This window comes from Psittacula echo, assembly GCF_963264785.1.
Source record: "Psittacula echo genome assembly, chromosome: 1".
Taxonomy (NCBI): domain Eukaryota; kingdom Metazoa; phylum Chordata; class Aves; order Psittaciformes; family Psittacidae; genus Psittacula; species Psittacula echo.
Window position 1 is genome coordinate 40,960,806 of NC_137735.1, and position 14,038 is coordinate 40,974,843.

At 39.4% G+C, this 14,038-nt stretch overlaps 1 protein-coding gene across 1 annotated transcript in view; it reads right to left on the bottom strand.

The window, feature by feature from the left end:
* The window catches only part of GALNTL6 (polypeptide N-acetylgalactosaminyltransferase like 6), a gene marked incomplete at its 5' end in the record, with an annotated part of 488,304 nt that extends 474,476 nt beyond the window's left edge, over window positions 1-13,828 (bottom strand). The window contains one exon of the mRNA XM_080614349.1: window positions 13,691-13,828. Coding sequence (XP_080470475.1) covers window positions 13,691-13,828 — 138 coding nt within the window. The remainder of the gene's footprint in view (window positions 1-13,690) is intronic.
* Window positions 13,829-14,038: the final 210 nt, after the last annotated feature.

Here is a 14,038-nt window from a genome sequence, read left to right on the forward strand (position 1 = left end):
CACAATGAATTTCCACAGTAGTCGTAACAATGTTATCCTCTTTGAAATGAAAGTTAACATTTTCATAAAACTAATATAAGCATCAAGAGCTCCTTCCGGAGTAGCAGTTACTACGTCAAAAGTTATTGCTGTACATGTGAAACTAGGATTATTTATTTCCCCATATACATTATATTTATCTACATTTTACTTCAGAGGGCTAGACAAAGACAGACAGAAGTTTATGTAGAGAGATCTTTAGCTACAGCAGTAGAATTCTGCCTATATCCTATCCCAAATTTCCTTTTTTTTTTTTTTTTCTTTCACCTTTTCCATTATATGAACTCTGTCCATTATAATGAATCTTGTAACCACTGGCTATCGAATCCACAGATCATCTGCTTATGCCTGTTTCTTAGGCATAGATCATCTTAGTTTTCAAACACCTTGTAAGTGCCTCAGACTAATTACAACCCCAAAACACAAAAGCGTTTTTATTTTCCTTCCATAATTATCCTGAAGCAATCGAAATGAATCTTTCTGGTCTTGCTTCACTTTTTTTTTTTTTTCTCCTCTTAAGGGACTTAATGTTCAGGATCTCTGATCTTTTGAGAGTCTCAGTCACTGCCAAATCAGCGTTGTACACATAACACTGGGTTTATTCCTCTTAGATGATTGATCAACCTCTAAACTAGTCGAAAGCATCGTTCTGGGGAGGTTTATATTCTGTTTATTTTAAGCAAAGTTCTATGCAGGTGCACTTTTCGGCTGTGACTGGAGTCAGTTTTCAGATCCTCTTCCAGAAGACCAATTTAACAAAAAACTGTAACTGCAGCCTAAAGTTACTGGTGACACTTAATAAGTTACTCAAGCTTCCATAGGACTGCCAAACATTTCAAGTCCAATGTTGTTCAAGGGTGTGCAATGCTGGTTTTATTGAGATGAGACTGCATCACTAAATTCTGTTACTGAGCTGATTTCCATTTGCTTGTGTTTTAGGTTTGCAGCATTAGCTGCCCATAATGTTAGAATCAGGACAGCTATGCACAGAAAGGCAGACTAGATTAAAACATAGATGTATTTGGGATTTGAAAAAACACATCCCTGAATTTTGAAAAATATGCATTAAGCCTTCATTGCAGTTCAATTCTAAAGCAGGACACGGCAAGTAACACTTTCCACTTCTAAAAGGAAAAATATACATAAAGTTATCTGTGCAATAATTTAGGATGTGAATTTTACTAGAAAAAGAAATGAAATGCACTGGTTTTACAAATAAAGTTTTGGGAAATAATCTGAATTAAAGAATTTTTCCACCCTGCACCATAAATAAGAGTAATTTCCCACATGTGTACTGAAGCTTTGAATAAAACACACCTCCTGCTCACGATTTTCAGTCTGGCATATGTCACAGACCACCTTAACAGCTACATCGCTTCACATTAAAATACTGCTTTACACCACACTCCACCCTGCAAATGTGATTACCAGGCATCGATGCAGTTTGTGTCCATGGGGACATGGGGTACCATGGGGAAACCAAGGCCCTCCTCTCCACATGCACTGTTCCTCTGACATTCTCTGCAAAGCCTGCCTCCAGTTACAGACATCAAAAGCAAAGCAAAGCATTGGGAAGTGAAGTAAGGCAACCCCACTAAGAATCTTCCCTTGGTTTTGGTAGGAGCTCAAAGAGCATCACCAAGCTACAGTTCCCACACCAAAACATCCTGAACTGCTTAGTCCTTTCAACCTTCAGGCTGCAAAGGAAGAAAGACTTTTGCCCAAGTACAGGTGTAGCAGCATGGATCTGCTAAACTGGAGGGATACAGAAGGGGAGAGTGCACTGACACCATAAGCAGCACCCACACCTCATTAAGTTTTCCTTTTATAGCAAAAAGGCAAGCCTGGTTTTTCAGAGCACTAGTACAAAATGATGACCATATGTAAAACAGAAGAAAAGAAGATTATAGAGTCTTCTCTCAAGAGGGAGCCTCAGTTCGCTGCATAAAAATATAAAGTATGCTTTATTCACACATTTTCAATTCACTACAACATTAAAAGCTCACAGGTCATGTTTGTACAATGCGGTTATCATAAAACTAAGAGCTTACTGCAATCAAAATAAAAAATTCCTCGCTGGCACTACTTCAATAATTGACCTAGCGCGGGGTCATTTTAAAACAGTTTAAATGCATCATTAATCCAGAATATTCCAAAGCAGCTTTACTAATATGCTGTAATAAATTAGAATAGAGAAGCAAGGTTGCAGTTAGCATGCATTAAAAAAAAATAATAATATGATAACAAGATATGCCAGAGATGCAGATTAGAGCAACATGAAAGAGAAAACATAGGAAACATGATAGCAACATGACTTGGAAGTTCCAGAGATATATTCAATGGGATGTATTTCCTTAATTTTCTCGGAGCCATATATTTTCGCTTCTTTCCTGTTTCCTTCCTGTCACTTCCATCCTAATGCTCTGAAGCTCCTTCTCACTCTCCATTATCATTAAAAGAGAGTAGCTGGTCTCTCTAATAACCAGATCAGTAAATTGGAGGTTACTCTGCAACACGAAGAAGGTTGCTAAATGGAAGAGAAGGTCAGTCGGTTGATTATTTTATGCCAGAAGAAAAGCAGGTTACAAAGTATATTGTAAAGACTGCAGCCTTAGGCAAGTATTTTTGGAACAAACTTGTGTATGGCTTCCTAAAGAAATCTATATGGGAGTCCACTGTCTGAACAGTAGAAATGACCAACAGAAAAACATATTTGAAGACTTAGAAGCAGAGAGTGAAAAAAAGTTCAGTAGATCGTCTAAAGTTGTCACTGTTCAAAATCCAATCATAAAGCCAGCCCACATACAATCTGTGCCTAAAGAGAGAGGAGAGAGAGGGGGAAAAAGAATACATAAATCCACATTTATTAAAAAGAAACCAAACAAAAACAAATAAAAATCAACCAAACAACAAAGGAAAAAACAACTGGAAAATGCAAAGATACTGCAGATTGTACTGAATTTATACTCATAAGCATACACTTTTGCACAGTGTCTGTCACAAAATTGTTCCACTCCTGGTAAGATTGTTGGGACGTTACATTACAAAAAATAAACTGTTTCCCTGTAGGAAACAGATGGTCTCCTCACCTCTTCCTGCCCATAAACATACATATGCATGTGTGTACATATGTGTGCATATATATATAAAAATACAAGGAAAAGCTCAAAGCCCACACTAATAACCATTTCTGATGAACCTATTCTACTAACAATTTCTTTAATACACATTGAGCCTCAATTAACTGAATTTTACCTTTAAACTTAATTCTGTGAGATTTTACCCTCATAAGTCACAGAACAAACTTTGCTACAACACAAGAAAAAGGCAAGTTTTTCCAAGACATCCATCTGAAAAGGTTACAATGTGTACAGGCAGTAAATACACTTGTCTTGGGCTTGATATCCTGTGTTCATTTGTCATGGCCATTCATTCCAGATGCAGAAGCAGGCTGCTGCTTAGCATGATGCCACCCCCATTTCCCTTCTCCCAATATAAGATACAATTTTTCTTCATTGCTTGTGAAGTAGACATCTGTTGTGCATCTTGAGCATTTGAAGACAAATTTCTCTCTCACTTGTTTGCACTGAAGTTGCTTCAATGAAAACACCTTTATCTTCACCAACTGCATTATAACTCTGTGTGGGTTCAGCACACGAACTGCAACCCTTGGAAATTCTGAGTAGTAACTTGCTGAGATACCACTCAGATTTATAAAATGCCTCATGTTAATAACAACTCTTTGTCAAGCAGTTTCTCTCTATGCTTTGTGTATGGATGTTTTAAACAACATCTCTACTGCTTTTGGTGCATCTTGTCCTCATGAAATGAGAAGACAGAGAAGATGGGGAAAAATAAGATAGTGGACTGTGTTTCCAGTCAGATTTATTTCCCACGCCACTGCAGCTTTGCTGCTTTCCCTGATAGAGCTCTGGAGACTCCCTGCCCTCCTCTGCAGCCCTTACTGCACACACTGCATGTTTGTCTGCAGCGCTGAAGGCGGCATCTTTCAATTTTGTTTTAAATTGCATTAGTAGAGGCAGCTGGTGAAGATGAAGGCAATTTCACTTTCATGTTAGCAAAGCATAGGCTAATATGCATGTTCAGGCTGTGCCTCCGTTAGGCTTGTATTTCCTAAATGGATTACTTTGGGAAAAATGGAGAGATAAAACTACTCTCAGACCACTGTATAGATCAAGAAGTAATATAGATCAAAATAAAATCTGACCATCATTAGAAGGAATGTCTCCATATACTTGGAGAAATTCCCACTGCTTCACCATCACTGGGAATTATGTCAAGGATGCCTTTATGATTTAAAAGATTTTATCCGATGCGAAACCCAGGTTAAATATACTGCATGAATATTTTGCTGTGAGGCTTTTGCATGTCATTTTTCAGTTTTCTGCTAATTTTTATAGCCATCCCAAGTACTTTTTATGTTCATGGCATGCTGTGTCTCTAACAGTTTTGTAACTTTAGTGGAGAATTTGTTACTTAATGTCATAAAAGTTCTGGATTTACATTTTTATACTGGTGTTATAATTGCAAAATTTGATCAGCAATTTGACTGTCACTTTGGTTTATGTTGAGCAACTCTGGAAAAACAACATCCATTCAAGACTGTCATTTGTTTTGTATCCATATCAAATGCAACTTAAAATGTAGTCATTTATCAGAGCCTGAAATACAGCAATATATTTCTTGTAGGATGGCACTGATATGTCTTTTCATGCATTCCCCATGCTAATGTGAAACTACCACTCTGTAAAAAAAGCAATCTAAAAATTTCCAAGATTCATCCCAATATAATAATTTACCCAGCAATCAAGTGAGATATCAAAAACATTAAAGAAACTAAAATGTGTTTTTTCCAAAAAAAAGCCAAATAAAAAGGAGAGAAAGAGGCAAGAAACTGAGGTGTGCTGCTATGTTGAAAATAAGGCAGCTTTCTCCATTGAAGGGCCACAGCAGGTATTTTGCCTCTCAGATAAAAAATAGATCTGAAAAAGTCAACTATTGCATTAAACCATGTATTACATTCTGTGCAAGACAGATTATTTACAGCTGGCAAACCACTGAAGGATACTGCTTCAGCATAAGATTTGATATAATTTACAGTCTGTTCTGGAGTTATCTATCTCTGGCTAACTACTGCTACATGGCTTTGCCATGGACTGGCAAAAAAGTCTATGGCTTTGCCAGGGACTGGCAAAGTTTGCCAAGGGTATGTTTAATCTGTGCAGAAGAGAGATTTCAGTTGCAGGTATCTGTTGGAGGAGATCAACTTGTGGGTGGGAATATCTCAAACCTCACAAGACCACATGCACTTGTTTGACCTTGCCTTCCTTGAGGCAACCATGCAAAGCTTCAGTAGCATTATCCCAATGTTACATTACAAGCACAATTTGTAGCCCAGGGATTGGATGACAAAACGGAAAGTAAACTGCCTGTGACAGACAATTATGTTATCTAAAGCAAAATTAGAAGATTTTTCACAATGAGTCAAAAACATAATGGATAAAATACTTATCTCACACTACAGAAGTTGTTAACATTGCAGAAATACACATGCAGGGCCTATATTTCCCAGATATTGGGTCTGAACAGAGGCACAGAGAGCCCTTATTCTTCCCCATCCTCATCTATAAACAGAACTTGTCACCAGCTGGCTATAAAATGTTCTTCCTTGTTCTAAACTTTTGTTTGCATTCTCCTAGTACTTAATCTGTGGAAAACTATTTTCAGAAAGCAACAGTAAGTAAGCAGGCTAAAATTTTCTGAATAAACTCATATGTTATTCTATTTTAAGTACAAGTATGAAAAATAGTGCTTCTTTAAGCAAATGAGCACCTTAAGTTAGTCTGATAAATCTACACTTACACAGTTCAGTGAACAATCCAGTTTCTAAAGCACCCTGTATCAACACTGGTGTCCTGAACAAATTCTACTTCAGATAATTACTCTGTCTAGCTAAATGCCTTAACAGTACCCCATCCTGTCATAAACTGCTGTATAGCACAGAATTAAACTGGTACACTGCCACTGCATCTTAAGCACAGAATCGACGGTTTGTTGCTGATCAATGAAACATTAAAATTGCATGGGCCAGATTTTCTAGCCTACTACGTCCAACACAAATAAAACCCCAAACAACGTGAGGAAACAGCACTGGACATGGTAACTTTTAGCTTGCACAAACCTAACAGATGTTTCAGGGCACTGCATGTTCATTGCGCTGTCAGGAAGCACCAATTCCCAAACTCCTTGTTGCTGCAGCTCTCACGGGAGTTACTGCTCACATGGCTCTGAAGAAGATATGCAAATACTCTTCAACTACTTCAGGGAAAAGTCTGGCAGATAGGCTTAAACTGTTGTGGAGGTGGTTTCAGATGATCCAGTGAAGCATCTGGCAAATGCTGTTATGTTCTTTCACCAGAAATTTGGCTGAAAAATTCAGGCATTGGATGGTAACCAACAGCTGGAGATGACAGGAGTAAAGGGATGCTGTAGTTGCCTGTAAAATCCACATGTGGCTAGATGAAAGCCTTGTATTTCAGCTAGGGGCTGCTTCCTAAACTAAGTGGCAGAGGTCTTCAGTAAACAGGGTCTGACAAGGAAAAAGAGGTGACAGGAAACTCCTCCAAACAAGATCTGCCAAGAGATTTAGAATGGCAGTGTAAGATAACACTGTGCCTATGAAACACCACATTGAACAAAATACATGGCAGCTCTGACCCTGCAGAGTACAAACATCCAGAAAAGCATCCTATATATTTCTATGTCAGCTGCACATACACCTCATAATTTTTATTCCTACAATTCTCTTCATATGTTGCTATTAGTTTGGTAATTAAATAGCTGATTTGAATCTCCAGGTGTTTGCATCATCTCTGTGAAGAAAGATGTGTGCAAATTCTGGAAATAAAGGTGAAGAATTTGAAAGAGAAGCATGAAATCCTGTTAAATTTCTGCAACAGATTTTTTTCCTCTCCTTTACCACTTGAGCAAGCCTCCTGAGCTAGGTCTTTCCTATAGTGGGTTTGTTTTTTGCTTTGTGGGGGTTTTCCTAAAGAAAAAAGAAAGGATTGTTCTGTTGAAGACATATTTTGAGAAAGATTACCGGTCAAGCCCATCACCCAGTGAAACTCCTCCAAATGCAACTATTGTCAAAACCAGTTTGAAACAACAGAGCCTGACCTGGAATTCTCAGAAAGGAGCTCGTTCAGCAGGTTGACAACTCATAATAAATCTTTTTCACATTTTACAGAAATGTTAAAAAACTTGAACTACTATTTCTTTCAGTCAGTGTAATTTGGTCTCTTGACAGTGAGGGACATTTACAATAGATGTAGGGATTTTAGCTTGGGATTCCTGAGCTGCATTGTATTTAACTTGTCAACCTTCAAGTTAATTTTTTTTCAGCCTTATTTAAAGTAACCAAACATGTCTGCTCCCAGCCACGATCCATCAAAATAGTTAGCATACACTCAGCTTTGACAAAGTCAGTTGCTATAATTGTGTGATCAGCATATTGATAGACAAAGACCCTAAATTACTTATCTGAACATTAGAAAAAAATAAAACAAAAGAAAAGATTAATTGTTCTTTCTTCTATATGTGAACAGACACCTGCCTACGCACACAGTTACACCTCCAATGAATAGCACGCACAATGCAGTCTGGCTCCCAGCTGGGATGCACCTACTGTGGAAGTTCCCCGACGCAAACCCAAGAGCTAAATTTCCTGCACAGGGAGATGACAAAGTTTAGGAAAGAAGTGAGCATCGTGCCCCAGTGAGACAAAATGCAGCTTAGGTATGCCCCCCCCCCCCCCCCCATCAATGAGCAATCTTGCATCCCACTGCTTCTGTAAAACCATGGAGTCCCCTTCATTGCAGTGGCCCTTCTACAAGTCTCGGCATTCACAAAGGTTTCTTGACCTTGTGTTTTGATCTGGATGAATCTGAAATGACTGTGCTCAAAAAAAAAAAAAAAAAAAAGAAAAAAAAAAGTAACTACACACAATAATATTAGCCTAAACACATTACAAACACCAGGATAAATTGAAAGAAAACTAAATATAGAAACCAGTCAATTTTACCCTCTAAGATACTCTGTTCAGTAGCATTCCTGAAAATTGATAGGTATTAAATTAACCACAGGAGGGCTCCCTCTGGTATACTCAACACAACAGAAACATACTGTTAATTGCCAAAAAATAATATTGTATCTTAAAAGTAACAAAGGTTTCAGACCTCAAACAATATTTTCCTCAGTAGGCTCCAATATATACAGGAGAATAAAATTATATATGAACAATTCAGATAAAGAAGTGACTTACAGAAGTGTTAACTGCATGACTGTTAAATGGCAAATGCAGATTGCTAATGCACTGCATTTTAAGACACTAAGCTGTTTTGCCATTTCATGTATAGGGGATTTTGAAGCTGACACACTGGTACAGCAATGAACAGGGCTGTAGAATAAAAGAGGATTGAACACACCAGGTCCCAGCTGCTGCTGTGAGGAGAAAAAGAAAAAATGAGGACCTGCTTGGAACAGCACATGCATAGAAACTGAGAAACTGAGCACAGAAATTGAGGCTTCATTCTATCAGTATTTTTTATGGTTGGCCATGCACTTGTCCCAAATAGTACAAATTAATGTCAGCACTAGCCAAGCAGCTGCTTTTGTAGACTTGGACCTGTTTGTCACTCTGTATTTAATTCTCTGTTAAAGAGAAACAAAACTCTCCTGCCTCACAAGGCTATGGTGAAAAGCAAAGGGAAGTAACCAAGACACTGGAATTAAATCCACAAGTAACTGACAGTGTGATCATAGGAAATAGGTGTCTGTGACCAAGTTTTGCTTTCAAGATGCAGCTTTTACGCAGCTCCAGAAACAGAATCCACCAACCTTCACTGCCATCAATAGCGAGTAAACAGAGTTAACTGTCCCGGAACAATTATGCTTATGAGAACCCATGCAATGAACAGTAGGAAACAATGCACTTTGAAGTAAATTTAAATTTTCACTGCTTTCACAGACTTCAGAAACTAACAACAGTTTGCAAGACAGATTTCAGGCTGAAACCAGTTTCTGGATTCAGGAGCCAAACTTAGTACTTCTACAGCCACCAGGCCCGGAGGGTGGATTTTGTGCCTGTTTGTCAACTACAGTACAGTCCCAAGATTTGTAAGAACCAAGTTCTCCTTATACTGAGGAGTCCGTTTAAATCCATACCTCACATATCCCAAGAGAAAGACCTAATCGTGGGGCTAACCAGACAGAAATACAGAATTCACAGAACAAGTGAAAGAGAGCATGACACTATTCCATAGAACAGTGCCTTCTCCTAAGCACGGCTATATTTTGGTCTTTTTTTCTCAGCACCATGCATGCACCAAGATAAGGAGGGCCAACACCGTTCTGCTCCTCCTGCAGAAGTAGCTAAATCAGGAGGTTAAAGTAGCATGCCCCACTGCACCAAAGCATAAGCTAAATGAAGCCAGAAATCTACCTTCTTCCCTCACTTTACACATCATAAAGTATTTCAGTAATACATCTATGAACAAGTATTACGTGTTTGTGACTAAGAGATGCTGCTGTTCATTCCAATTTAAACTGAAGTGATTAGACACTGCGTAGCAGGGTGATGTCAAATGAATAAAAAAAGTACCAAATGAAGCTGAAATAAGTTAGGTGTTACTTCACTAGATTGCTCTCTTTTCAGCCAACCACACAGGCATTCCAAACAACTAGAAACATACCTCACAATGCTTTTTACCAAATACCTATATTACATACACAGGAAAGCTGCTGCAAGAAATTTGGTTTTTTTACACAAAGCCATTTTTCATATATTGAAAGTATATAAACAGAGAAGGATAAAAGCCTTACTGCAGCCAAATAAAGTAGCACTAACTTCAGACAGCATCAGACAACCAGCTTTGGACTACGATTACATCCTACTGGTTGTACTACATTGTTGCTTTTTCTCCACAGAAAAAAAACCCTGAAATTAAAATTTTTATAAGTTTGCATCCAAACACCCTGGCCTTGGGATTTTATCAAAGATCAAACAGGGCACTTGTATCACATACGTAACATTTCAGTGACAAAACCACAAACAAACAAAAAACCAAAGCTAAACTAACTCTAAAAACTGTAATCAAAACTCAAGGACACCATAATGTGTTAAGAAATTCATCAGACTTTGTTAAAAAGGCAGTAAAAATAACCCATTCAATTTCCCTTGTTCTCATAGTACAGCAAGGAAGACTGACTTACAAGGAAATAAACCAGAAATTGATTGTAATTTTTTCCCCTCGCGTACTGCTTTATTATCAAACTGTGTTTTATGAAGAGCTTGTTGCTTCATGTAACTCAGAACCTTAGTATCTGTACCCTTGAAGCTCCATCTTAAATAGTGTGATAAACCTAAAGTAAATAACAACTATCAAAATATAAAGGTCAGGCCTATCAAGTTCACAAGTGAAAACCTTAGGAAAATAGGATAGGTTAAAAAATGTAAGTTTGTATGAAACTCTCAGAGAATGACAAATGCTTAGAGAATTAATGTACAGTGATCAAAATCATTAATGCTGTCTGAAATCAGGGTTGTCAATACCATGTTTTCATCTTTTAATCTTTCCTAAAGCAGAGCTGCTCTGCTCAGACACAGAATTTGCACAATGACAAAAAAATACTCTTATGTAACTTATTGCAGCACTATTTTAAATAATAAAAAAGTCAACTTATTTTGTCTTATTAAACTTTCTAGAAAGCACAAAAGAGAAGTGCCCATCTCTAGGCACCAGGAATGACACGGTCCCCAGGGGACACTGTTCTACCATCGATAGAAACAGACTATTTTTGCTCTGTGAACTGCTTTTGAACAGCTTCTTTGCTTACTGCTGTCAGGATATCAATGCCTCCTCCATCAGCCTACTATCCCTCCTTCGTTCCAGCACTGTAGCAAGCAGCTGAGGTGGTGGGAGAGGCTGACAGAACCCTCATTCACAGAGAAGTTTGGGCATATCTGCTTTAGCAATGAATTGGGAAGTTTAATTTATAACTAGACAGGAAATGAGGATTTCACCATGCCATCTCCTCAAAAAACACCTGATGATCAATAACTTTAACTGGTCTTAAAACAAGATGGTACATTTATAAACATTACTGCCAATGTCAGAATACCACTAAATGTGCATCTTACTAATGAGGGCAAAACCAATTCAGCCTGTGGCTAACTTACTAAAATCATTGACAGCTCTTCCTCTCTTCCATGGTCACGATGTACCATAGCAGTCTAACTGGACACCACTGTCATGTGCTGACTCTACATACATACCTACATAACCTAACACAAGAAAAGCCTGCTGCAGTTTAAGCAGAACTGACGTTTAAACTTGTGTTAAGTTACACTAAATATCGAGTAATTGAACACCTCAAGGGCAAAGAATGACTGCGTTGTGCTGGATTTCTTGTATCTCCTACTAACTTCAAAGGGGGAGAAAAACTCATCATCTACTATGATACACTGTTTCTAATGAAGTCTTTTCTAGTATGATCTCATGCCTAGTGTAGTCTTGAAGAAATACACTCGCCACCTTCTTACAATTTCCTTTATATTTAAAGGAGTCAAAATTTGTATTTCAACCCTTGGTCCCTGTATGCATTTTGAGCTATAACATGCACATCAAAAGACAGGAGTACTGTAATTGCATTACTTCAACCTGCTAACCTCACTGGGTACTGACATTGCCAACATGACTTCAATTCTGACAGTGATAACGGAATTACACTAGAGTCAGCTGTAAGGTTCAAAGTTTCATTGCTCATTTTTACTGTTTTATTCCCATTAAAGAGCCCCATTATACCTCAATCAATATTCAGGTGGGAAGGAAAAAAAAAAGAAAAAAAAAAAAAGAAACTAGTAAAAAGCCCCCTTTGGAAAACTCAGGATTTAAAATTTGCTGGGGTCTCATTAGCAAGTTTCACTGGCCCTTCATGTACGCTGAGCTGATGATCTCCAAGGTTTGCTTCCACCATTTTATCCAGAACTTTTTCTTAAAAAAAGTGATTTCCCTTTCAGTGTTATTCAGTCATCCTCTACTTGCAGCCTTAAACATTAGAAATTTCATCTTATGTCATGGCATGTGTCTTTTAAACAGCCATACAACAAACATGGACATCATTATTTGCATTGACTACCTTAGCTTTTCTAAATCATGAAGTAAATTAGAACCTGCAAAGACTACAGTATGCACCTTGTAAACTAATGACAGACACCTATGATTGTGTATAATTTTCTTTCAGTAGAAATTACTTTCAATTAAAATCTAGCACCAGACACCTACTGCATTTTAAAACCCTTGGAAAGATAGAGTAAGCTTCAAGTTAAGAAGCTATCCCTAACTTCCTCCTGTAATAATAAAGTATCTTCCATTCAGCATATCTCATTAAACAAAGCTACAATACTTTGGAGGACTAACTTATGTAATGGATAGCTATATTAACAAAGAATCAAATACATTATTGTTCAGTTGAAGCCACTGACTTAAATACATTTAGTATGGGGAAACTGCACTATATACATGGGTGATGACCCTTGAAATTAAGACTACTAATACATTAAAATGATACATGATGCTGTCTAATACAGGCTAACATGATGGCTATGCAAGTGGTAAACAAGCTAAAAGATCAAACAATCCCATAATTTCTTACTAATGATCTATGAAATATTATATTTAAATTACACTGACAATTACAGTGTAGGAGCATAGCTCTGTTGGACTGAACAAATATAAGCTTTGGTAAATTACACACAGGGTTTCAAAGCACTGTATTACAACTCCCTAAAACTAAACTTCGCTTAATGCAGGTCATACTGTGATTTATGAGCTATCCATAAACCCAGCGAGTTGAAGAAGAACTTCAGAAAAAAACCGCTTATGTCAACTGCTGTTATCAATAATGATGATTGAAGAGAGTGTAAACTGGAAATATTTGAAAGTTCGTTGTGACATCAGTCTGACAAGCAGTTACAGCGCAGTTGGATCAGGTCACATTAGCAACATTCGAAGAGAAAACGACTGTCAGTCACTTCTGCCGAGTTTTCAACAGAAAGGAGAAGGAAACAAAAAATCTAAGCGGTTCGTTACCTAGATGGACCCCGAGCCGTTTTAGCGGACATTCAGCCACACATCAGTTTAAGAAGTATTACAGACAGGCAAACAAACAAAAGTTCCGACAGAAACACCACTTGTCGTAAAGATAATTAGAGCCCAGCGTCACCCTGGGCTAATCACCGAAGCATGCAAAACACCACGTACTCCTAATTTCACAGCAGTTCCGCGGACTGTTCACCCTCACCCCTTGCCCTGCCCGGGGAAACCCAACCCGCCAGACTCATTGGTTCGCCCGCAACTTTCCCTCTTCAGCTCGGAGGCTGGGCGAGCACATGTGCTGTGCTCCGCTCCGCGCCGGCGGCCGCCGCGCCCCAGACCCTCCCGCAGGTGCCGGGCCCCGCTCAGCCCCGGAAAGCGGGAACCAGGACCGCTCTCCGGGAGGCGGCGGCCCGCCGGCCGCCCAGCGCAGCGGAGCTCCGCAGGGCAGCGCTCCTGGGCAGCTTCGCACCTACCTGCGGCTCGGCGGGATCGGCGGGCTTCACCAGGTGCTTCTCCTTGTAGAGGGACCAGAGGCCGATGTCGGGCAGGAAAATCAGCGCCGCGGTGAAGAGCAGCGTCATTTGCAGAAACCTCTTCTGTTTCCTCTTCATGGCCAAACCCGGGCTGCTCTGGTGGTGGTGGCGGCGGCAGCAGCAGCTACCCCAGCACCACGGGGCCAGGTCCTTCCCTCCCTGCTGTCCCTCGGAAGGGCCCGGCGCCGCGGAGAAACTTCGCCCGCCCGCCTCACTCCCGCCCGCCCCGTGCCCGGGCGGGGCCGCCCCCCGCGGCGGCGGGGCCGAAGCTGGCGGTCGCTCCCCCCG